At 34.8% G+C, this 26,270-nt stretch overlaps 2 protein-coding genes across 4 annotated transcripts in view; one reads left to right on the top strand and one right to left on the bottom strand.

Moving 5' to 3' along the window:
• SREK1IP1 (SREK1 interacting protein 1) overlaps window positions 1–532 on the bottom strand; it is an 80,228-nt gene extending 79,696 nt beyond the window's left edge. For 2 of the 3 annotated variants that reach the window (XM_029218031.1, XM_029218033.1), the window contains exon 1: window positions 341–514. In XM_029218031.1, the coding sequence (XP_029073864.1) occupies window positions 341–353 (13 nt within the window). In that variant the 5' untranslated portion in view covers window positions 354–514. Of the gene's footprint in view, window positions 1–340 lie in introns of all 3 variants that reach the window. The other variant, XM_029218032.1, reaches the window with a different exon arrangement.
• Window positions 533–746: 214 nt separating this feature from the next.
• CWC27 (CWC27 spliceosome associated cyclophilin) overlaps window positions 747–26,270 on the top strand; it is a 231,426-nt gene continuing 205,902 nt past the window's right edge. Inside the window, exons 1-7 of the mRNA XM_029216659.1 lie at window positions 747–1,018; window positions 9,997–10,093; window positions 19,311–19,423; window positions 21,638–21,781; window positions 23,817–23,915; window positions 24,526–24,629; window positions 25,224–25,293. Coding sequence (XP_029072492.1) covers window positions 977–1,018; window positions 9,997–10,093; window positions 19,311–19,423; window positions 21,638–21,781; window positions 23,817–23,915; window positions 24,526–24,629; window positions 25,224–25,293 — 669 coding nt within the window. The 5' untranslated portion in view covers window positions 747–976. The remainder of the gene's footprint in view (window positions 1,019–9,996; window positions 10,094–19,310; window positions 19,424–21,637; window positions 21,782–23,816; window positions 23,916–24,525; window positions 24,630–25,223; window positions 25,294–26,270) is intronic.

A 26,270-nucleotide genomic window follows, 5' to 3' on the forward strand; every position in this document is an offset into this window, starting at 1 on the left:
GTTGCCACCTCAAATTTTATTTTCAAACCATACTAAAGGTCAGTTTTCCTCGGCCAACTGCCTCCTAGGCCTACAGTTTCTAGTCTGTCTGCAACACCCCTCCCCCTCCTCCACACTATATATACTTTCCCTGTGGTCCATCCAGTGCCCTGCGAGGCTGACTGGAGTGGGGGAGATAGTTTCTTTCCTTCAGAGTTTATTTTTGGACTGTAAACTTTTTCCCGTAAACCAAGCGAACCTGCTAATTTTAACGCCTTCGCCTTTGAGCTCTACTCGTTACCCCAGCGCACTGCACCCTACCCTACCCGCTCCCTCCCTCGCCCAGACCCTGGGTCTTTACCTGGAACTGCCATGGCGCTGGTAAGAGGGGTCTCGGGACCCCTGGGCTTTCGAGAGGGCGCTCGCTTCCCGCTGGCCGCGAGGACAACACACAGCTAGGACGGCTTCTTCCTCCCACCGGCGCCGCGGCACCCAGGTGACAGTCTGGGAAGGCCCTAAAAGTCTCCGGCGATAGCGGAACCAGTAGCTGCTGCTCTAGTTTCTGGGGGAATTGTATTGTAGGCTCACTCGGTCCGAACCATTACTGCCAGCTTCCAGGGGTTTAATGGATTTGCACACGCGTTGAGTGAAGTAAACAACACAAAGACTTACGAATTGTAGTCTTAAAAATTGTAATACAAATTAAATTAATCTATAGGGGCTTAATAATCTTTTTCTCGATTCCCTGCAGGCTACTGGAATTCCCCCTTCTCAGGATTAGCGGTGCTCGGGTCCGGGAGCAACATGGCAGCATCCGTGAGGCGCTAGCTTTAGGAAAAGAGAGCGTTTGGTGTCGCTGCCTTGCGGGATTTTGACAGGTTGCAGCTTTCCACGACCTCCCGATTTAAGGAAGCGTGTACCGATAGGTGGACAGCTTTAGGTATCGACCGTTCGCTCTCATCCCCACTTAGGAGCAGAGTCCTGAGCGCTGACCAGCATGAGCAACATTTACATCCAGGAGCCTCCCACGAACGGGAAGGTGAGCGTCATCTAGGGTACCTGGGCTCCCCAAAGCGATATCTCACTGGTTAAAGGAATACTGGGGTCCTAGGGTTGGAAGAGATTAAAAGTCTTGTCCTTACCCCTGCCTCTGAACAGGATTGCATCGAAAGCCATATACTGGCACTTCTCAGCACGTAATTGAAAAAGTCCTCAAGTGGAGATTCCTCCATCTACCAACCTCCTGGCCCTACTTGGCTTCAACCTAACTCTGCAGGCGTTTTCTAGGGTCGTAGGTAAAAAGCAAAGTATATTTTATAAATTGACTTTTTTTTTTTTGCTTAATTTGGAGATCGCCTTTTCTCCATTTGTTCTACAGTCCTTTATTGAATGCCTACTAGTCACCAGGTGCTGGGGATATAAAGATGGATGGATAAAACCTAGTTGTTGCCCTAGAAGAGCTAATGGTTTAGTTTGAGAGGCAGGCAGGTAAAGAAAAACCTTATATGTTTGGTAGGCGTTCTAATGGAGAGAGGAGCATATTGCTTTGGTAGTACTGAGAAGTTAGCAACTGGGAAAGTAGGGAAAGGCTTCATGGATGAAGTGTCATTTGAGCTGGTCTTTGTCAGAGAAAGTGGGGAGTGGAAAATGTTCCCACATTAGAATGAGAGAATAATTTCCTGATTGATTTTGATGGTCAAGGTATGTCAATTCCTATTCAAAGTGTTTATATGCAGTATGAGGCAGTCAATAATGGAATAAGTATCACTTGAATTCTTGAACTGGGACCTAGTCTGTATCACACACAAAATATGATGAACCAGCATAATGGAGAAAATAAAATGAGAATGAAAGCATAGAGGTGAATTAGGATAAACTGAATTTGTATCAGATACAATTATGTTGCAATCTTGTTTATTTACATTTTGTAATACAGTGAGAGCAGTTTGAAAACAAAAGCAAAAATGCTGTAAATGATACCCCCAGCAAACATTTTAGTGGGTATTTTGGGCAGAGCAATTCTTTCAGTTCTGCTGTTTGCACTTTTCCCCCTCCTCACTCCTACCCTACATCATTGTGAAAACCCAGAATATCTATCTCTTCTTACTTCCAAATGTTTCTTGAGAGTGATATCACCCCCAGTTGATAAACACTGGTAGAGATGGAATACATTGCCCATCCTGCTAGGCAGGAAGTTCACACTTGTTTTTCCTTTCTGTAGTATACTCTAGCCTGCTCAAATGGCATTTTAGCAGAGAGGGCTTTCCTATCAACTCTCTATAATACAGCAAACCTCATTCATATCCTGCATTCCAGCATTCCCTGGCCTCCTTAACCTCTTTAGTTTTTTCTCCAGTACTTTTTTTCTTTTTCAGTACTTATTTTTTATTGTTGTATCGTCCTCCACTACTCTCGCGCATGGAATGAGCATTATGAGGGCAGAGACAGACATCTAGAATGGTGCTTGACACATGGTAGCAGCAGTTCAAATATGTACTGAATGAATGGGTGGATGAATTAATACTGTATTTCTCTTAACTTCTGAGAAGTACAAAGCATCAGTGAGTTTGAGGTTATACTTCTACTGTCAAGGGCAGACTTAGTTGTTTTACTCTGGAGGAAGATTCAACATGGTCATAAAGATGAGAAGCTTTAACAAAGATATATGCCTGAACAGAAATCTTTCATTCAACAAATATTTACTGAACACCTAGCATAGGCCAGGCTCTATGCTAGGTTTTAGGGACACAATGGAAAGGAAAACCAGCATTGTCCCTATTATCAGAGAGTAAGTTGAGTGAAATGTACCGTGGTGAAATAATCGTGCAAATAAGTGTGTGCAAACTGTGGTGAATATTGTCCTTCTGAACAGAATTGGGCTGAGGGAAAATATGAGGCATAGCCCAAGTTTTCCTTCAAAACCAGTTTGGGACTTTTTCCAGCATAATAAGACTGATTGAAGACACTGAGGCTTCAAAATTTTGTACCATAGAGAGCATGGCAAGAATTTTGGCCTGGAAGGAATTTAAAGCAGATGTAATAAAAAGTTTCCTTAATGAAATGTTTGTTTAGTGGCTGTACTGTCTAACGCTACATTAGGTACTGAAAGGATTCAGAGATATTCCAAATATGTGGGACAAAATTTCTCTCTTCAAAGAGTATAGTATCAACTTGGGAAGTAATTGACACATTATACCGGTGGTTAACCCCTGGCAGTAGTCTGTAAATATGCTGTGTTATGTTATAACTCTGGCCTTTGAGGATGAGGCACAGAAATGTAACCCTTGACAGAAATTTTCTTATCTACTGAAAATGAAATTTCCACATATTATGATGATTTAATCTAAATTTTATATTAACCCATATATTTATTCTTAAGAGACATTTTATTATCAAAGTATTGTCTTACTTGTAAGCTTTAAGAAAAAGAGCCACTGATGCTTGACATAGTAGTTATGGCTAATGGGAATGCATGGCCAAAGGAGGAGCCATGTGCCTTTTTTTTTAATTCAGTAGTTAATCTTCTTAAAAGATTAAGAAAACCTGGTAGACAAGGTGGCCCAACCATATATGCATTCTTTTTACTGGGAATAAGTTTCCTGTGGTCAAAAAATTTTATAAGAATAATATTTACAACAATAATAGCTCTCATATTTTGAGCATTTACTATTTGTCAGGTGCTGTTCTAAGCAGTCTGTGTATAATAACTCATTTTGTCCTTACAACGAACCTATGAGGATATTATTATCCCTGTTGTTTTTAATTGAAGTATATGTGACATACACTATTATATTAGTTTTGTGTTACAATATAATGATTTGACGTTTGAATACATTGCAAAATGGTCACCACAATAAGTCTAGTTACCACTTGTCAGCATATAAAGTTAATACTACGTTATTGACTGTATTCTCCATGCTGTACATTTCATGCCCGTGACTTATTTATTTTTTAACTGGAAGTTTGTACCTCTTGATCCCCTTCACCCATTCTACCCACTCACCTCCCACCTACCTCCACTCCTTCTCTCCTCTGGCAACCACTGGTCTATTCTCTGTATCTAAGAGTCTAGGTTTTGTTTTGTTTTGTTTGTTTTGTGTTTTAGAGTCCATATGTAAGTGAAATCATGTGGTATTTGTCTTTCTCTGTCTGACTTATTTAGCATAATACTCTCAAGCTCCATCCATGTTGTGGCACATGGCAGTATTCCTTTCATTTTTATGGCTGAGTGGTATTCTAGTGTGTATCTTCTTTATATTCATCCATCAACGGACACTTAAGTTGTTTCCATATGTTGGCTATTGTGAATAATGCTGCAGTGAACAGAGGGGCACATATATCTTTTCTAGTTAGTGTTTTCATTTTCTTCGGATAAATACCCAGAAGTGGAATTGCTGGTTCGTACAGTAGTTCATTTTTAATTTTCTGAGGAACCTCCACACTGTTTTCCATAGTAGCTGCACCAGTTTATATTCCCACCAACAGTACACAGGGCTTCCCTTTTTTCCACATCTTTGCCGACACTTGTTATTTCTTATCTTTTTAATAATAGCCATTCTGTTGGGTGTGAGGTGATACCTCATTGTGGTTTTGATTTGCATTTATCTGATGATTAGTGGTGTTGAGCATCTTTTCATGTGCCTATTGCCCGTCTGTATGTCTTTGGGAAAATGTCTATTCAGATCCTTATACCCCTTTTTTAATCAGATTGTTTTTATGTTACTTAGTTGTATAAGTTCTTTTTATATTTTGGATATTAACCCTTTATCAGATATATAATTTGCAAATATCTTCTCCCATTCAGTAGGTTGTATTTTCATTTCATTGATGGTTTCCTTTGCTGTGCAGAAGCTTTTTAGTTTGATGTAGTCCCATTTGTTTATTTTTCCTTTTGTTTCCCTTGCCTTTGGATCAGATACAAAAAAAAAAAAATTGCCAAGACCAGTGTCAAGGAGCTTACTGCCTATCTTTTCTTCTAGAATATTTATGGTTTCAGGTTTTATATTCAAGTCTTGAATCCATTTTGAGTTTATTTTTATATATGGTGTAAGATAGTGGTCCAGTTTCACTCTTTTACTTGCATCTGTCCAGCTTTCCTAGCATAGTTCATTGAAGAGACTCTCCTATCCCCATTGTGTATTCTTGCCTCCTTAGTTGTAAATTAATTAACTGTGTATGTGTGGGTTTATTTCTGAGCTTTCTATTCTGTTCCATTGATCTATGTGTTTTTTTATACCAATACCATACTGTTTTGATTACTATAGCTTTGTAATATAGTTTGAAATCAGGGAGCATGGTACCTCTGGCTTTGTTATTCTTTCTCAAGATTGCTTTGACCAATTGGGGTCTTTTGTGGTTCCATACAAAGTTTAGGATTATTTGTTCTGGTTCTGTGAAAAATGCCATTGGAATTTTGATAGGGATTGCACTGAATCTATTGATTGTTTTGGGTAGTATGGACATTTTAACAATATTCTTTCAATCCATGAGCACAAAATATCTTTCCACTTATTTTGTGTCTTTTTCAGTTTTTTCATCTATGTCTTATATTTTCATCTATGTCTTAAATTTTAAAGATTGTTTGCCTCCTGGTTAAATTTATTCCTAGGTTTTTTGTTTTTGGGGTTTTTCTTTTTTTTTGGTGCAATTGTAAATGGTATTCTTTTCTTGATTTCTCATTCTGATAGTTTATTATTACTGTATAGAAATGCAGTAGATTTTTGTATATTAATTTTGTGTCCTGCAATTTAACTGAATTCATTTATTAGTTCTAACAGTTTTTTGCTGGAGTCTTTAGGGTTTTCTATATAGTATCATGTCAACTGCAAATAGTGACAGTTTACTTCTTCCTTTCCAATTTTGATGCCTTTTATTTCTTTGTCCTGCCTAATTGCTGTGGCTAGGACTACTGGTACTATGTTGAATAAAGGTGGGTAGAGTAGGCACCCTTGTCTTGTCCCTGATCTTAGAGGAAAAGCTTTTAGCTTTTCACCATTGAGTATGATACTAGCTGTGGGTTTGTCATATATCACATTAATCACATTGAAGTACATTCCTTCTATACCCACTTTGTTGAGACTTTTTATCATAAATGGATGTTGAATTTTTTCCAAAGCTTTTTCTGCATCTATTGAGATGATCATATGATTTTTATCTTTCATTTTGTTAATGTGGTGTAATACATTGGTTGATTTGTGGATGTTGAGCCACTGTTGCATCCCTGGGGTAAATCCCACTTGATCATCCTGTGTGATCCTTTTAATGTATTGTTGCATTTGATTTGCTAGTGTTTTATTGAGAATTTTTGCATATATGTTTGTCAGGGATATTGGCCTGTAACTTTCTTTTTTTGTGGCGTCTTTGGTTTTGTTATCAGGGTAATGCTGGCTTTGTAAAATGAGTTTGAGACGGATAGGTATTAAATCTTTCTTGAATGTTTGGTAGAATTCATCAGTGAAGCTATCTAGTCCTGTACTTTTGTTTGTTGGGAGCTTTTGATTACTGATTCAATCTCCTTACTAGTAATTGGTCTCTTCAGATTTTCTATTTTGTCATGATTCAGTCTTGGGAGATTGTATGTTTCTAGGAATTTATCTGTTTTTTCTAGGTGGTCCAATTTGTTGGCATATAATTGTTCAGAGTGTCTCTTTGCTCCTCTGTGTTTGAGTGGTATCAGTTGTAACTTCTCTTACATTTCTGATTTTATTTATTGGAGTCCTCTCTTTTTTTTTTTTTCATGAGTGTGGCTAAAGGTTTGTCAGTTTTGTTTATCTTTTCAAAGAACTAGCTCTTAGTTTTATTGATCTTTTCTATTGTTTTTTAGTCTCTTTTCATTTATTACACTTTGATCTTTATTATTTCCTTCCTTCTACTAACTTTGGGATTCACTTGTTCTTCTTTTTTTAGTTCATTTATGTGTAAAGTTAGATTGTTTTAGATTTTCTTGTTTCTTGAGATTGGCCTGTATTGCTATGACCTTCTCTCTTAGAAACACTTTTGTTGCATCGCATAAGGTTTGGTGTGTGGTATTTCTTTTTTTTAAATTAATTTTTATTGGAGTATAGTTGCTTTACAATGTTGTGTTAGTTTCTGCTGTGCAGCAAACTGAATCAGTTATATATATACATATATCCACTCTTTTTTAGATTTCCTTCCCATTTAGGTCACCACAGAGCATTGAGTAGAGTTCCCTGTGCTATACAGTAGGTTCTCATTAGTTATCTGTTTTATACATAGTAGCGTATATGTGTCAATCCCAGTCTCCCAATTCATCCCACCCACTCCTCCCCACCTTGGTGACCATAAGTTTGTTCTTTACATCTGTGACCCTATTTCTGCTTTGCAAATACATTCATCTCTACCATTTTTCTAGATTCCACATGTAAGCAATATTATACAATACTTGTTTTTCTCTTTCTGACTTTCTTCACTCTGTATGACAATCTCTAGGTCCACCCATGTCTCTACAAATGGCACTATTTCATTCCTTTTTATGGCTGAGTAATATTCCATTGTATATATGTACCAAATCTTCTTTATCCATTCCTCTGTCGATGGATATTTAGGTTGCTTCCACTTTTGTTGCATCCCATAAGGTTTGGTGTGTGGTATTTCTGTCCCTAGGTATTTTTTTTATTTCTCCTTTGATTTCTTCAGTGATCCATTGGTTGTTCAGTTGTTTTTTTTAATTGAAGTATTGTTGATTTACAACGTTCTGTTAGTTTCAGGTATACAGCAAAGTGATTCACTTATACATACAAGAGCAAGTCTCTTGGCATCATTTTTCCAATAGCATTTGCTCACTTTGTGTCTCTGTGTCACATTTTGGTAATTCTTGCAATATTTTAAAACCTCCACCAGGGAAAAGATTATGACTTGCTAAAGGCTCACATGAGGATTGGCAGTTTTTAGTAATAAAGTATTTTAAAATTAAGGTTTGCACATTGTCTTTTTAGACATAATGCCGTTGCATACTTAATAGACTACAATATAGAGTAAACATAACTTCTATATGCACTGAGAAACCAAAAACTTTATGTGACTCACTTTATTGCAATATTCATTTCACTGTAATGGTCTGGAACCAAACCTGCAATATCTCAGAGGTATGCTTGAATATGAAATGTTCAATAGGCAAATCCATAGAGACAGAGAGTAGATTAGTGGTTGCCAGGGGATAGGAAATATGGAAACTTGTCTAGGTTCTCTTTAACAATAGAACTTTATTTCAAGTATACAAGGGGATAATGAGGTAGGAAGGACATTTGTTATGTATACTGTATTTCTAAGATTGGGATGTATATCAGGCCCTGTGGAAAATCAAAACGTGTTACACAGTGTTGTTTTAGATAATACAATCTGAGGTAGAGGGAGTTACTCAGCCTCTCATTTTGCATCCCACATGTATATTTTCCAGGAGAATGAGAATCCACTTGGATTGGTGTGTCACCATTCAATATGGAGAATCTCTTTTGGGCGTTGTTTCATGCCAAGCCAAGTTAGAAGGCCTTTCTCATGTCCAACCAATATATGAATGCTTTTGACTTAGGCACTTTTCTCTACCCAAATCAGTTTTGGCCAGAGTAACTTGGGGATTTATTTTGTGACATGCGGCAGGGCCCTAGAGCTTGATGGGCTGTTTTTCCAGTATAGTGTGGAATTTATGGTGAACTTTGTGGAGGCAGTACAGTGAGATAGAAAAGGCATGGGCTTTGCAGTAGACAGCCTTTGGCTTAAATTGTTCACCATGAGACCCTGGATAAATTTACTTTATCTGAGTCTCTGTTTCTTCATAAGTATAATAGGAGTAATGATGCCTATCTTGTAGGTGAGGATTAAATGAGGTAGGATATGTAAAGTGGCACAGAAGCTAACACCTGGAAGGCACTCAACAAATGTCCCCTTCTTTTTGTAGAGGAAGTGTAATGGGTTGAGAAAATCATGCACATTTGCATTTTTAGTTCTTTTATATTTCTTTAAGGGTTAAGAACCATTTTAAAAGCTACCACAGTATAGATATTTTCACCTCTTCCACCCCCATGGAGCATAATTGTAAGAGAACTATGTAGCCAGTAAAACCCCAAAAAGATACAATAAATTCATCAATGTTACATAAATTATGGCAATTAATTTGAGCTTCTGAAACAGAAACTGAAAGGCAATTATAGCAAAAGTGATGGTGATGGTCATATATCATTGACCACTGATCACAGATTGACACTGATCTACTTTGGCCACTGTGGGGTGGGTGTGTGCGGGGAGTGATACTAGAGAAGTTGGATTCTAGCTGTGCCACAGTGTTCAAATTTAGAGCTTTCCGTTCTTTTTGGTTATTTGTGGTTATTAATAAGACTGTTATAACCTGTCTCCTCCTGTGGGCTCAGTAGGGATTTTGGTTGCTGCAAGATGGCTGGTTGCACCAAGGAGTAACTGCCTTCATGAGCTATGGAAAGAAGGCTATCAAAGGATTCCATTTACCGTAGATGGTAATTTTAAGGCACACCATTTTAGTATTATACAACCCAGAATTAGATTAAGAATGTTCCTTTGTAAGTTAGGAATGTCGTGATTTTGAATGAAAAAGTAGAGTGTTTATATGTTGAAAGGTAATTGTAAAATTGTCCTACAGTGCTGTAATTTCATGGGATTGTTCTTTAATTTCTTAATTTGCTACACCAATTTTATTGGAAGAAATGCTGTAGAACACTTTTTAAATTAAAACAAGTTTATATTACTGATTTTTAAATGAATGAGGTTTTTTTCTGTGATTCAGAAACATATATGCTATTTTTTCTTAAAGCCAAAATTATTTCTGAAAATGGTATTTGAAAGGTATAAATGTACAGTGACTTGTACTGAATATTTGAAATTTTTTGAGTATAACAAAAACCAAGCAAAGTTTCTAATTTTTATTTTAAAATTGAAAATTCAGTAGTGAATACTTTAAGTTGAGCAGCCAATCAACTCATCATTAAGCAAAATGACAATTAACATAGTGATTTTGTATGCTTTCTACAGGTTTTATTGAAAACTACAGCTGGAGATATTGACATAGAGTTGTGGTCAAAAGAAGCTCCTAAAGCTTGCAGAAATTTCATTCAGCTTTGTTTGGAAGGTAATCATAATTCTTGAATTTTATTCTGTAGGAGAAATTTTGTTAATTTAAAAATAAACTGCAGGGACTTCCCTGGTGGTCCAGTGGTTAAGACTTTGTGCCTCCACTGCAGGGGGCATGGGTTCAACCCATGGTCAGGGAACTAAGATCTCACATGCCACACGGTGTGGCCAAAAATAAATAAAAATAAAATAAAATAAACTGCAGTGTATTTTTCCATAACATTGAAGACTGGTGTTAAATAGTGGTAATGGATGCTGGGAGTTGATATAAATGATACCATCTTGAGCTGTGTGTCAGGAAATGGAGAGAGGAGATAAAAATCCTTCCCCCCAATAAATCTCTATATCTTTTTTTTTTTAATCTTTATGTCTTTAACAGAGATATTTATCTCGGCAAATAATATTTTGATCTTTTTTGATCTCCTTGGCTGTTTTCACTTCTTTCTTTCATCCTCTAAATATGGGTATTCCCTAAGATTGCCTTTAGTTCTCTATTGTCTTTACTCTTCAATTGTTACTTCCAACCAAGTGACTGTCAAATATAGAATTCCAGCCATTTCTCCTCTTTTGAGCTCTAATTTACATATCTAATTGCCTAGTGGACTTTTCTACTCAAATCTTCTACTGTCAGCTACAACTAAACTGATGAAAACCAAATTTACCAGTTTCTTCCTCAGACTGCCTTGACTGTCACCAATGTGATTGTAATTGCCTTTTACCTGGTCTTGCATTTTCTCATCTTCGATCTCTTTACCCTCACATTTATTCATCTGGTATTTGAATCCTCAGGCAGCTTAGCTTCCTTGCTTTCCAACTTTATTTTTCATTGCATATAACCACATGGTTTCAGTTGACTATTATCTTTATTTCCTGAGCAGCTCTTTCCCATTTCCACTCATACCTCCTTCATATCCTGAATCTTCTCATATCCTCCCTCGCCTTTTTGGAATACTTTCTCTTCTCTTCTTTTTCTACTCAAGTCACTTTATTTTTTCTTTTTGGCTACACGGTCTGACTTGTAGGATCTTAGTTCCCCCACCAGGGACTGAACCCTGGGCCCCAGCAGTGAAAGCACTTGAGTCCTAGCCACTGGACCGCCAGGGAATTCCACCACTTTTTAATGTCTATTCAAAATTCTACTTTCTCCACAAAGCCTTCCAGCCAGCTTTCAGTGATGGTATTATCAATGTCACTAGTAACTCTTAGATTTGAGTAATGAAGTTCAGGGTATCAGAAAACAGCACTTTGAGTCAAAAGCAAGATGTGAAAGAGAATACAAAATAACCAGTAGTATGGTACAGTGAGAGTTCTCCAAATAGATAACTAAACAAGCAAAATTACCAGGGGAAGATTTAAGGAATAAAACCACCCAGACCAAAACAAAAACAACCGCCTCTCCAAAACAAAAAATAAATCAAGCTGACAAAAAAGAAAAAGAGAAAAGAAGACATCTGTAAAGACCATTATTAATAATTGCTATGGCAGGCAGGAAGGAAATTGAATCAGACAGGCAATTCAGTCAGAGAAGCCTCAAATAACTGTCAACAGAGCTGAGAAACACAGTAGACACTGAAAAGTAAGACTTGTTTCTGGAAAGAAGTTTTGAGGAATCAAAAGCTCAAATTTTACAGAAGAGTGAAAGTACAAAAACATTAGAAAGAATAAATGGTAAATTATAATCCATGACCAGGTGAATGGAAGAAACAGAAAACATCTGGATATAATATAACAATGAAAGAAGAAATAAGGTTCTTAAGTTAGGTGATGATGAAACAATTACAACATTAAAAAATTATTTCCCTATTTATGAGAATACAATAAGAAAGAAAAAAAGAATAGAAAAATAATAAGAAAAAATAATTAGAACATTTCTTTTAATTGAATAGGTCAGAAATAGAATTATTATTGCAAAGGCTAACAAGAAGCCTGAGAAAACTAATAAAGCTCCTAAATGAATAAAGTCAAGGTTTTAAAATTTTAATTCAGAGAACCTCATTTTAATTATCTGATTGTATGATTTAAACAAGTTATGGTATTTCTAGATCTTGTAATGGTCATATCAATATTTTAAAAAAAGGACATGATTTCCAAAATTAAAAAGCAAATAAATAAAAATGAGCAAGTGGGAGCACAGCCTCAGATATGGCTCTCAACTAAAATGGTGTTCACAGTTAAAGGGAAATTCTTAGTATTTTTTTTCCAGCTTTACTGAGGTATGATTGACAGAAATTGTATATATTTAGATTATGCAACATGATTTTTTTAAAGGTGTACAATGTGATGACTTAATATATGTATACATTGTGAAATGATTACCACAATCAAGTTAAGTAACATATCTGCCACCTCACATAGTTACCTTTTTGTGTGAGTGTATGTGGTGAGAACATGAGATGTACAAATTTCTAGTATACAATACAGTATTATTAACTAAGATCACCATGCTGTGCATTGGATCCCCAGAATTTATTCATCTTATAACTGAAAATTTGTATCTTTTTGACCAACATCTTCCCATTTCCCCCATCACCTCCAACCTGTGGCCACCACCATTCTACTCTCTGTTTCTATGAGTTGAACTTCTTTAGATTCCACATATAAGTAGGAATATTACAGTATTTGTCTTTCTGTGTCTGGGGGGAGTTTTTAGTTTTTATGAAAACAAAACATTTACAGTTACATAGACTTAACCTTGGATTCCAGGTCTTTGTAGGATAGATAGGTAAACATTTAAAAATGAGTGAAAATTTTAAAAAATTGTAAGTTTAAAAAGTAGGTTAAAAAAGAAGAGAAGGAAAGGGAAGCTTGTTATCTTTGAAAATTTTGTTAGTTCTTCTGAAGAATGAGGAGGGAGAAGAATTTTAGGTCTGAAAAACAAAGTGGGGAGCAGAAAGAGAAGTAGATAAGAAAATCCAAATTTTTATACTTTATGTGACTATTAACTCCTGTGAAATTTTACCTCAGCCCTGTCTCCTGAATGTCCGTGCTTCATCAGTTATCTTTTATCCCCTTCCTCCTTTAACAAGAGTTTTAATAATTTTTTAGAAGTTACAAACGTAAGTATATAGTAAGAGATTTAAAGAAATATCTTACAAAACTAAAATGTTTGTTTAAAAAAACCCAAGAGGCTAAAATAGAGAGGTCACAAAGGAGATTTAAATAAAAAGTTATTAATGGTAATATTTACAAAATTAAACACAAAACAAAATTCTAGAAGAAGAACCAGATATATATGATTTTAAAATGCAAATATATATTCCTGTGTGTATTAATACTTGGGCAGAAATATAATTAGTCAAAATATGTCATGATACCCATACATTGTACAGCCAGAAATAAAAAACATAATGACAAATAGCAGACTCATGGCATCCGAATAGAAACTTAATTTCCTATTTGAGGTACATGTAAATTTCTTTTTTTCAATACTGGAGAAAATTCAGGAGGATATTATGAACACACATAATGAGATAATAAAACCCCTTCAAAATACTTAGGGGAATGATGCATAAACATTTAAGAAGGACGTCAAACATTATTGCAAGCAGGAAGATCTTTTAAGCACATGGTAAGCTGTAACTATAAATGCATAGTTCAACAGTGATTATTAATAAATTACAAGGAACTGGAAATAATGGATATGGAAATTATTTGGAAATTTGCAATTCTAGGCACAATAGAGTACAAAATTTAAGGTGTAGAGAAATTATAGAAAATTTCTATCCAATATATGTAGTAGTATAATAATTTCATTTATCCAACAAGAATATAATTAGGAAAATAAAGGAAAGCTTAAAGTTAAAATCCAACATCACTGAAATACTTAATAGGAAATAGGAAAAAGAAATAAGATGGGTAATTTTAAAATTTGAAAGCACAAGTAATAAAGACCTCTTTCATGTCCCCCTTCCCTCATATCTAATAGATCTCTGAGCCTTATAGATCCTGCTTCCTAGAGAATTCTTGAATCCGTGCCTCTCAAAATAAGCCATAGTCAGGTCTTGACTCTTAGGACAACATTTGCTCTCTCTCTCTCTCTCTCAACCTTGTTACTTCCAATCAGTTCTCCATTATGGAGTTTAAGTGATCCTTTGAAAAAATAAATCTGATCATGTGCTCAAAAACTGTTGATTGCATGCACTATTTACAATAGCTAGGTCATGGAAGCAACCTAAATGCCCATCGACAGATGAATGGGTAAAGAAGATGTGGTACATATATACAATGGAATATTACTCAGCCATAAAAAGGAACGAAATTGGGTCATGTGTAGAGATGTGGATGAATCTGTCACAGAGACTGTCATAGCAAAGTAAGTCAGAAAGAGAAAAACAAATATCGCATATTAACGCATATATGTGGAACCTAGAAAAATGGTACAGATGAACCCGTTTGCAGGGCAGAAATTGAGACACAGATGTAGAGAACAAACGTATGGACACCAAGCGGGGGAAAGCAGTGGTGGGTGGTGGTGGTGGTGTGATGAATTGGGAGATTGGGAATGACATGTATACACTGATGACTAATAAGAACCTGCTGTATAAAAAAATAAATAAAATTAAATTAAAAAAATAATAAAAAAACTGTTGATTGCATATTATGGGCATAAAGGATTATTTTTATTTTTTGATACAGACTCAGGTAAGTATTCAAATTTGAGTATGGATTTGTAGAATTTAAGTGAAAATATTAAAGTCTGACCTCACATTGGTTTTGACCTTGAAAATTTAAAGGTTGCCTCCACATTATCTTATTTAATCTTCAGAACAGCACTGTGAGTGAATTTATATTATTAGTTTTATAATGAGAAAATTACATGTGCAGTATGATGACTGTAGTTAATAATACTGTATTGCATATTTGGAATTTGCTAGGACAGTAGATCTTAAAAGTTCTCATCACAAGAAAAATAATTTTGTAACTATGTATGGTGATGGATGTTAACTAGTTTTATTGTCCGTGAACATTTCACAATATATACAAATATTGAATCACTGTGTTGTACATCTGAAACTAGTGTAATGTTATGTGTCAATTATATCTCAATTTAAAAAAAGAGAGAGAAAAAAAAGAAAGAAAATTGAGTTTAAGGTTGCACAGCTAACAAGAGGCAAGGCTCAGAATTCCTGACTGCTGTATACATTTTTAATCAGAGTAAGTGGTTACTTAGGGATACAGGAGAAATACTTGTAGACTTCTTGATTTTTATAGTTTCTGGTTTGTAACCAAGGAGAACTTGTCTGTACTGGGGAGTTCTTGTGAACATAGCCTAACAGCTCTTCACTGGGAGAAGCGATTGAAAAAAATCCATTAATCTTCCTTTCTGCTTCTTCCAATCCATCCTATGTTAGATTACAGATTACATTTTTTAAAATGTGGATTTTATTTCCAGTTATAGCTTGCAAATGTAAATAATTATGAGGGTGCCTGCAAGCCACAGTATTATAGTACTTTATGAATTATGATAAACCATAGTCATGTTTTGACTAATAAAGTATCACGAAGTACTCATGCAATTGGTGTTTTATGAATTATGTCAGTAATTGTATCATTACATTGTCTGGCCCACAGTAGGCACTTGATAAGCATCTGTCATTGAATGAGTTGGGTTGGTTCAGTTTCAAGTAATAGAAGACTCAACTCAGAATTATTTAATTAATGAAGACATTTATCATCCTCTTTGATAAGAAATCTGGTGTCCAGAAGCTCTGCAGCTCAGTAAAGACTTTAGTGAACTATGCTCTTTCTATCTCTTTGCTTTGCATTCCTCAGCATGTGATTAAATTATGACTATGCTCAATAACTGAATCCAACTCAATCAATTAGGAGATCATATATGATCTCTCTTGTATGTTTATAGCTTCCCATTAATATATTTATATATAAATATAAGTAATTTTCTTCAGTTAGCAAACTTACTGAGAGTCTAATTGGACTCATGTATTGTGTTAATTTATTTATTGAAAATTTCTTGAGGACGGTGCATTGATGGTGCTAGACCTATAATCAGTGAGTAATTTTGATATATTTTGGGTTTATATGTTGTTTGTATAAGTTAATTTTCTGTGGGGAGAAGAGGAAGAATTAGGAAATAAGGTATTTATCTCTATGAGGGTTTCTCAATCTCCAGGACTGTTGACATTTTGAGCCAGTAATTCTTTGTTGTAGGGGCTTCCTGTACTTTTTAGGATGTTTACCAATATCCCTGGCCTCTACCTACTAGATGCCAGTAACATCTCCCATGTGTGAAAACCAAATATTTCTAGACATTGGCAAGTGTCCCCTAGGGAAAAAATTGCTGCTTCTCCTCACCGCAGTTGAGAACCACAGATCTATACCAAAACTCTCCAATTTTTATTTTGAAAACTGTAATCCAGAGTTTAAGAGAATCCTGAAAGTAGATACGAAACAACCACTACCATGGTTTCTATAGAAATTGTTCTGTTTTGAGTAGATTTTTTTTTTTTTTTTTTTTTTGCAGTACACGGGCCTCTCACTGTTGTGGCCTCTCCTGCTGCGGAGCACAGGCTCCGGATGCACAGGCTCAGCGGCCTTGGCTCACGGGCCCAGCCGCTCCACGGCATGTGGGATCTTCCCGGACCGGGGCACGAACCCGTGTCCCCTGCATCGGCAGGCGGACTCTCAACCACTGCGCCACCAGGGAAACCCCTTGAGTAGATATTTTATAATACGGAAGAAAAGATTTTGGTTTAGGAGCCTATTTAACGTTCTGGGGGAAAAAATCTTGTGACTAGTTGTATTTACTCTGGTAACTATAGATACACTTAGTTTTAGGCACTGATAAATTTTTCTTTTATTAAAGTATGGTTGATTTACAATGTTGTATTAGTTTCAGGTGTACAACAACATAATTAAGATATATATATAGATATAGGTAGATAGATATTCTCTCTCAGATTTTTTTCCATTATAGGTTATTGCAAGATATAGTTTTCTGTGCTATACATTGGTCCTTGTTGTTTATCTATTTTACTTATATAATAGTGTGTATCTGTTAATCCCAAACTCCTGTTTTATCCCTCCCCACCCCTTTCTCCTTTGGTAACCATAAGTTTGTTTTCTATGTTTTCTATGTCTGTGAGTCTCTTTCTGTTTTGTAATTAAGTTCATTTGTATCATTTTTTAGATTCCACATATAAGTGATATCATATGATATTTGTCTTTCTCTGACTTACTTCACTTTATATGATAATCTCTAGTCCATTCATGTTGCTGCCAATGGCATTATTTCATTCCTTTTTATGGCTGAGTAATATATATATATATATATATATATATATATACACCACATCTTCTTTATCCGTTCAGCTGTTGATGGACACTTAGGTTGCTTCCATGTCTTGGCTATTGTAAATAATGCTGTATGAACAATGGGGTGCATGTATCTTTTCAAATTTCAGTTTTTGTCTTTTCTGGATATATGCCCAGGAGTGGGATTGCTGGATCATATGGTAACTCTATTTTAAGTTATTTTAAGGAACCTCCATACTGTTCTCCATAGTGGCTGCACCAATTTACATTCCCACCAACAGTGTAGGAGGGTTCCCTTTTTTCCACACCTCTTCAGCATTTATTATTTGTAGACTTTTTCATGATGGCCATTCTGACTGGTGTGAGGTGATACCTCATTATAGTTTTGATTTGCATTTCTCTAATTATTAGTGATGTTGAGCAACTTTTTATGTGCCTGTTAGCCATCTGTATGTCTTCTTTGGAGAAATGTCTATTTACATCTTCTGCCCATTTTTGATTGGGTTGTTTGTTTGTTTATATTGAGCTGTTTGTATATTGTTGATATTAATCCCTGTCAGTCTCATGTTTTGCAAATATTTTCTCCCATTCTGTAGATTGTCTTTTCACTTTGTATGTGGTTTTCTTTGCTGTGCAAAAGCTTGTAAGTTTGATTAGGTCCCATTTGTCTACTTTTGCTTTTATTTCTTTTGTTTTGGGAGACTGACCTAAGAAAACATTGCTATGATTTATGTCAGAGAATGTTTTGCTTATGTTCTCTTCCAGGAGTCTTATGGTGTCATGTCTTCCATTTAAGTCTTTAAGCCATTTTGAGTTTGTATTTGTGTTTGGTGTGAGGGAGTATTCTAAGTTCATTGATTTACATGCAGCTGTCCAACTTTCCCAATACCACTTGTTGAAGAGACTGTCTTTTCTCTGTTGTGTATTTTTGCCTCCTTTGTTGAAGATCAATTGACCATAGGTGTGTGCCCTCTATTCCTTTCTCTTGATCCATATATCTGTTTTTGGGCCAATACCACACTGTTTTGATTGCTGTGGTTCTGTAGTATTGTCTGAAGTCTTGGAGAGTTATGCCTCCAGCCTTGTTCTTTTTCCTCAGGATTGCTTGGCAATTCTGGGTCTTTTGTGGTTCCATATAAATTTTAGGATTATTAGATCTAGTTCCATGAAAAATGTCATAGGTAATTTATAGGGATCACATTAAATATGTAGATTGCTTTGGGTAGTATGGTCATTTTAACAATATTAATTGTTCCAGTCTAAGAGCATGGGATATCTTTCCATTTCTTTGAATCATTTTCAGTTTCCTTTATCAATGTTTCATAGTTCTCAGCATATAGGTCTTTCACCTCCTTGGTCAGGTTTATTCCTACATATTTTATTTTATTTTTTTATGTGATTTTAAAAGGGATTGTTTTGTCAACAAAAGGAAAAACAAAAACCACATGATCATCTCAATAAATGCAGAAAAAGCATTTGATAAAATTCAGCATCCATTCATGATAAAAACTCTCACCAAAGTGGGTATGAAGTGAACATGTCTCACCATAATAAAAGCTATTTATGACAAACCCACAGCCAACATAATACTCAGTGGTGAAAAACTGAAAGCTTTCTTGCTAAAATCTGGAACCAGACAAGCATGCCCCCTCTCACCACTTCTATTCAACATAGTATTGGAAGTCCTAGCCATAGCAGTCAGACAAGAAAAAGCAATAAAAGGTATCCAAATTGGAAGGGAAGAGGTAAAATTGTCATTATATGAAGATGACATGATACTCTATGTAGAAAACTTAGACACCACACAAAAACTATTAGAACTGATAAACAATTTCAGCAAGGTAGCAGGATACAAGATTAACATACAGAAATCTGTTGCAGTTCTTTACACTAACAATGAAAAATCAGAAAAAGAATGATAAATTCTTTTTATTTTCTTCCAGCATATTATGACAATACCATATTTCATAGAGTTGTACCTGGTTTTATAGTCCAAGGGGGAGATCCTACTGGTACAGGGACTGGTGGAGAGTCTATCTATGGAGCCCCATTCAAGGTGAGACTGAATATTTTTTATCTATTTTCAAGTCAGCTTGGATTGCTTAATCAAAAATGATTGTGCCCCATAGAAGAAAATGCATTTTACATTAGTGCACAAAATCGGGTCTATCATATATTTAGGATTATACAGAATAAGAGCAACACTTACCCCATCAAGCATTCTTTCTAAGTTGTCTTGTCACAACATTTTACGCTAGATTGAATTCAGATGGAGCTAAAGGTGGTAGTGAGGAAAATGTGAGTCAGAAAAAAAGACTATATAACAGATTTCCCGATATCTGACTGTATCTGATCTCGGCAACTTTGTATGTGTAAAACATTTCTAGAACATTGCATATGCCATCCTATTTTAAAACATTTTATTTAACACTGTATAGAATTTATATTAATCTGCTTGAACTGCTATAACAAAATACCTCTGACTGGGTGGTTTAAACAATAGGAATTTATTTCTCACAGTTCTGGAGGCTAGGAAGTCCAAGATCAAGGTGCTAGCATACAGTTCTGTGAAGCTTCTCTTCCTGGCTTCAAATGGCTGCCTTCTTGCTGTGTCTTCACATGGTGGAGAGAGAACGTCCTGGTGTTTCTTCCTCTTCTATTAAGGGCACCAGCCCTACTGGATTAGGACTTCACTCTTGTGAAGTCATTTAACCTTTTTCATCTTCTTATGGGCCCTATCTCCAGTACAGTCACATTGTAGGTTAGCGCTTCAACATATGAACTATGAGAGGACACAATTCAGTCCATAGCAGAATTCATTTTAAATTGTACACAATAGACCTCTGTAGCACAAAATGCATGCTGTAACAAGAAATCAGAAGGGGAAACAGAAGGAAGAAGCAACATAAAAGTTAGAAGAGGTGTGGGTTTTAATCAAGAATAGGTCAGTGTTTTGTTAACTGCCAACATAGATCTAAAAAGAAAAAAAGAGTTAATGTCATAATTAAGATATAAAGGATAGGGGGTTCAAGTAAAAGCTAAAACCAGGGTTATTTATTAATCTGATGGTATCACTATTATGTTCTTTTAATGAGTAAGCATCAATAGCTCTTAAAATATGTGAATTTTTAAAAACTTCAAATTTATACTAATAAGATAGAGTATCTGGAATTTCCTTTAATTTTATACTGGGTTACTGTATGATTCTTGAGAAAAATACTTGAACTGTTTGCTTTAATTTTCATATGATAGTGGCCTTAGAGCATGTGAAATGGTTATAAAAGAGTCTCAAATATCACTGTTAGACTATTTTATATTTTACAAAATTGAGATATCATTATTTTAGAGCCTCCATCTGGTAGGAAGCATTCCTTTATTCTGTTATTTGGTTTAACAGAATAGCTCTTTGTGACAATTCCTTTCTAAATTGAGATTTTTTGCTTATTATATTCAAATGATACAGATATCTTGGTAAGTTTTTCAATTAGGTCATTTTTAATACAGTATCCAGAGTTATGATCCTTTGAGTTCAAATCCCTTGAGATGAATTTATTAAGGAAACAGAACTTCCTTTCTGAAAAACATTGATTACGTAACATGCCTATATTATACATGAGTCTAGTATCAGGTCTTCTATTAACTAAGAGACTAATGTATATGTTATATAACCCTACCCTAGCAAGAAAACCACCTTAGAATGGCTTGCTTCTGCTCTCTTGAAAACTGTCAAATGGGACCAGTGACAGTTCAGAGATGATTCAACTTAGGACTTTAAAAAACACAGTGAAGCACATAACATAACCATACTAGATTCCTTGAATCAAAAAATAAGAAGAAAACAATTGTTTCATTTAGAATGGGGTCAGGAAGGGAATAGTTGAAGACTCTGTAATGATTCAAAAGTACTTATCCTGGAGAAAAAAAATAGAAGGTTCTAAAAGCTTAGATGGCTTTGAGGGATGAGAAGAATAGGAAAATGACTCAGAAATCCATTCCCCTTGAGTACCCTTCCTCTGTGTAAGTAGTAAGCTTTCCACAAAACAGGCTAAATTTGTGGCTGAGTATATTTAGAAGATACTTACAGGCTAGTGAAGTTTAATAGAATTGAAGGAACCGTAGATATTGGATTTGATTATATGTGAAAATCAGTTAAATAAAACTTCAGTATTTTTGGTTAGAAGTTGTATGGGACCTTGCTTGTTAGCTGAAATATGAAGGGCCTTATAACTGAGGACATTCACTAAATCTTTTTTTTTTTTAAATGCTTCAGGATGAATTCCACTCACGGTTGCGGTTTAATCGGAGAGGACTGGTTGCCATGGCAAATGCTGGTCCTCATGATAATGGCAGTCAGTTTTTCTTTACACTGGCTCGAGCAGATGAACTTAACAATAAGCACACCATCTTTGGAAAGGTTCGTATCCAGTTATCTTAAGCTTCTATGATATATATTATCAACTTATCTAAGAGCTGCCTTCATAAAAATATTCCCTAGGATATTTATTTATTATTTCTAAAAATGATGGAATACTGTATATTCCTGTTATAATAAACTATGAGGAACCACCTGAATTTTTGTGTGTGTTTTTCAAACAAGTCATTGGTTTTAACTTTAAATTTTTCTGTTTTCTAAAATTGTATTAATGGTATTATTAACTATTACGTCACTCAGCTGCTACTGTTTTAAAATTTTTAGAAAGACACCTAGGTAATAACATTTAGTAGTTTAAAGTTTATTTTGTTAATGATGAACTCCCTTCAGTTTAAAGTGGAACTTGTGTTAACATTAAAACTTTTTTTTTTTAATAAATTTATTTATTTTTGGCTGCGTTGGGTCTTCACTGCTGTGCCTGGGCTTTCTCTAGTTGCAGCAAGCGGGGGCTACTCTTCGTTGCAGTGTGCGGGCTACTCATTGCGGTGGCTTCTCTTGTTGTGGAGCACGGGCTGTAAGCACGCGGGCTTCAGTAGTTGTGGCTCGCGGGTTCTAGAGCACAGGCTCAGTAGTTGGGGCACATAGGCTTAGTTGCTCCACATGTGGGATCTTCCTGGACCCGGGATCAAACCCATGTCCCCTGCATTGGCGAGTGGATTCTTAACCACTGCTCCACCAGGGAAGTCCCAACATTAAAACTTTTTACCTGAAATATTACTTTGAACAATACCTATTTAATCCTGCTTACATTTAACATCATATCAGAGATTATCATTTCCATAGAATTTTCAATAGTTTTCTTTAAAAGGGATTCTGAAGATTTTTTTTTTCTCATGCTTCTCCCTTTTCATAAATATTCCAGTATTTTCCTAGATAGTTTTATTAAGTCTTAGGTGTGTTAGACATCACTAGTGCATCAGCTCCCTCTGCTGGTTCAATAAGAATGGTTTCCCCCATCCTAGACAAAAGATGAAAAGGGAAAGAACACACTTAGCACAACTGGAAAACTGGTATTATTTTAGAACTTTTGAGAAATGTTGAATAAGAGAAGTCATGCCAAAAACATGCAATACAGTATTGTTGCTTAATACTTAACGTGGATTAAGAAATATGCATTGGCGCATTTGAGCCACTCCAACACAGGTTGTCTGATGTTCACAGATTTTCCTTCCTATTATTTACAAAAAATAAGTATATAATAAAATGAGATTTATGTTGCCATTCTGCACCACTGTTTACAATTGATGTTATATAACTTACACATTAGAGACAAAGTATAGCATAGTGGTTACAAGTCAGAATGGCTGTCACTGTCGGCTGTATAACTTCTTTGAACCACAATTTTCTTATCTGGAAAAGCAAGATAATGATAGTACCTACTTTTAGGATGTTTTGAGGATTAAATGAGATAATGTCTTTTTTAAAAATTCCATTTCTCTTTTATTTGATATAACTTCCAGGGCTTAGAAGTTATCTGGGTTACATTACTCTTTCGTAACCTTACTAAAAGTAAAACAAACCAAAAGTGGAATCATTGGATGTTCTGTATAGGATTCCCTGAAATATGTATTTAGCCCACTCTAGCAGACATGGGACGACCTCTAAAAACAATTAAATTTATCTCTTTGGAGAATGCCTTTAATAATGTCTGCAGAGCACTTACCACATTGTTATTGTTATTTGCTTGTTCTACCCTATTCTAAAGTGTAAATTTGTTTATAATGTTTGAACAAAAAGTAGTCATTCAGAAGGAGGTTATTTGGCATTATATTTTTAATAAAAACTGACATTAAGTATATATTGGAAATTTCTCAGAAATCTTACTGAGGGATTAAACTTCATCAATGCCTTTTCCCCTTAGGATGATGTTGCTTTTTTATACTATTTAATGCATATACTCTTATATAACAATATGAAATTCCCTTTCAGTTATTTAAAAAATATTTTCAAAAGTCCTCCCTTATTTCAAAGAATGAATTTACTATTTTTCAATTAAATTTTCTTTTTTATTTGTTAGATTACAGGGGATACAGTATATAACATGCTGCGACTGACAGAAGTAGACATTGATGATGAAGAAAGACCACGTAATCCACACAAAATAAAATGTTGTGAGGTAGGAGCATGATTATTATGAGATACATTACTTAAATTATCACTTAAGAGAAATTGATTATTTGTATTGTTAAATTATCAGATGAAATTAACATCACTACTTAGATTTTATCTCTGTAATTTAGTCACAGTTTCTGATTAAGAATTTTTTTAATTGAAGATTTCAAATTCAAAGATAAAACTTCAGCTGGTAATCCAATGAGTGCAATACTGGACTCATAATGGAAAGCTGGATGAATTAGGTTTATTTAGCCCAGTGAAGTGATATCTTAGGTAATTTAAGAGTGATTCTTCTTTGAGGAAGCAAGGACCTTAGAGCATTTGATTTGGAGTCAAAATACCTGAGTTTGTCTCTCTTACTATGTGTTATGTTTTCTTGAATATTTTTCCCTTTTGTAAAATAGGGATAAAATACCTTTTACTTAATAGCATATTGGATTACTGGGAGAATCCAGTGAGGCCATGTAAGTGGAAGTATATATCATTATGCTTGTAGTGGTTATGTGAGGAAAAATTATAGACATTAATGGCAACATAATTAAATATTGGTTTTAAGTTTTTGTGAAATTTTATAAAATTGAATCATGTTTTCAAAATATTTCTTTCCATAGGTTTTGTTTAACCCTTTTGATGACATCATTCCAAGAGAAATAAAAAAGCCAAAAAAAGAGAAACCAGAGGAGGAAGTAAAGAAATTGAAACCCAGAGGCACAAAGTAATAATCAGAGTAGAAATAACAAGCCCAAAAGTTGGATGTTTTTGTTTATAATTCATAGCAAATATAATAGGGATGATGTGGTAGTTATTGATTATATCTAAGTTTTGAAATGAAATTCCTCTTTTGTGGCCAAATCTTTTATTTTTCCAATATTTGAAAGGAGAGTTTTAATAACTTATTATTTATCTTCCTTGTGATATATTAATTTGAAGGCTCAAAAAAGACAAACTTGATTTTTTCTTCCCATGTACCATTTGGTTAGCTAAATTTATTGCTTTTTTTGACAATTTTGTTTAACTTATTAATTTTAAAATATTAAGATTGTTTTGGCAGACACTAGATAAATTGCTTCCCATTTGTAGTACTCTCAGAGCTATATGTTTATTAGTTTTTTAAAAGTCCCCATTTTGCTCACCAGTTTTGGTAAATATAAAAAGCTTTAATTATTTCTGTCATGCTTGACTTAGTGTATTTAATGGTTCTATTGCTTTGAAAGTAGGATATTTATAAGTTTTGTTTAACTTTTTCTTCCTAAATTTTCTTTCTTTAATTCTTTTTTCCTTCTTTTTTTTTTTCTTTATTTCTGATCAGAAATTTTAGTTTACTTTCATTTGGAGAGGAAGCTGAGGAAGAAGAGGAGGAAGTAAATCGAGTTAGTCAGGTAAAACTCTTAATTTACCCTTTGTTCTGAATTATAAAAGAGATTAGGGTCTATATCTCACTCATTTTTTAATCTCCTGCTATACATAGCACCGCATGTTTTACATGGTACACATTCAGTAAGTGTTCATTGAACCAATTCATAAAATGATTTGTGGTCCATAATATTTGCAACTTCTGAGATGATTTGAGATAGTTATTTTTTTTTAATCTGGCATTTTTAAAAATCAGTTACAACTATAGTTAAAGAATGATTTAATTTTGTGATTCAGATTTTAATTATGCTTGGTTTAATTGGATTGCCAGATGATTTTGTAATTATCATTACTGTAATAAACAGTGACAGACCAAAGCTCTTGTATTCATTTTAGTATTATTTATATGTATTTAATCATTTCATTAATTCTCATCACAGCTCTTTAAGATAGGAATTATCATTCCCATTTTACCTATGAATAAATTAAGGTATTAATAGGTTGTAATTTGCTCAAAGTCACATAACTAATAAGTAGCTAGAGCTGGGAGTTGAACCTACATCTGTCTCACTATAAAATCCATGTCTCAAGATTATACATTGCCTCCTGTCCTTTATCCCACCAATGCTCGCCATAGGCCTTTAAGTATGGTTTTCCTCAATATCACTTTCATCACAGTACTCATTGCTGAAACACCTACAGTGCCCCACCATTGTTTAAAGCAGTGATTCTGACAAATATGCCCCAAGAAAATCATCTTCAAGGGTTTTTACTCCCCCAAATTTTCGTATGTCTTTTTTTTTTTTTGTATGTTTTTCTTTCTTAAAAATTAGTGAACACTGAGACCTAAAGGATAAGATTCAAAGTCTTTACTGTAGTATGTAATTAAAACTCTGTAGCCTAGTACTACCTTACTTGCTTGATGTAGTCACCTGTTTCTTACTGACACTTACAATAGCATCGACTTAAAAGCACATTATTTTTACCCTTGTCTTTACTTCTT

The sequence above is a fragment of the Monodon monoceros genome, unplaced genomic scaffold, assembly GCF_005190385.1.
Source record: "Monodon monoceros isolate NGI ecotype Baffin Bay Population unplaced genomic scaffold, NGI_Narwhal_1 Super_Scaffold_12, whole genome shotgun sequence".
Classification (NCBI taxonomy): domain Eukaryota; kingdom Metazoa; phylum Chordata; class Mammalia; order Artiodactyla; family Monodontidae; genus Monodon; species Monodon monoceros.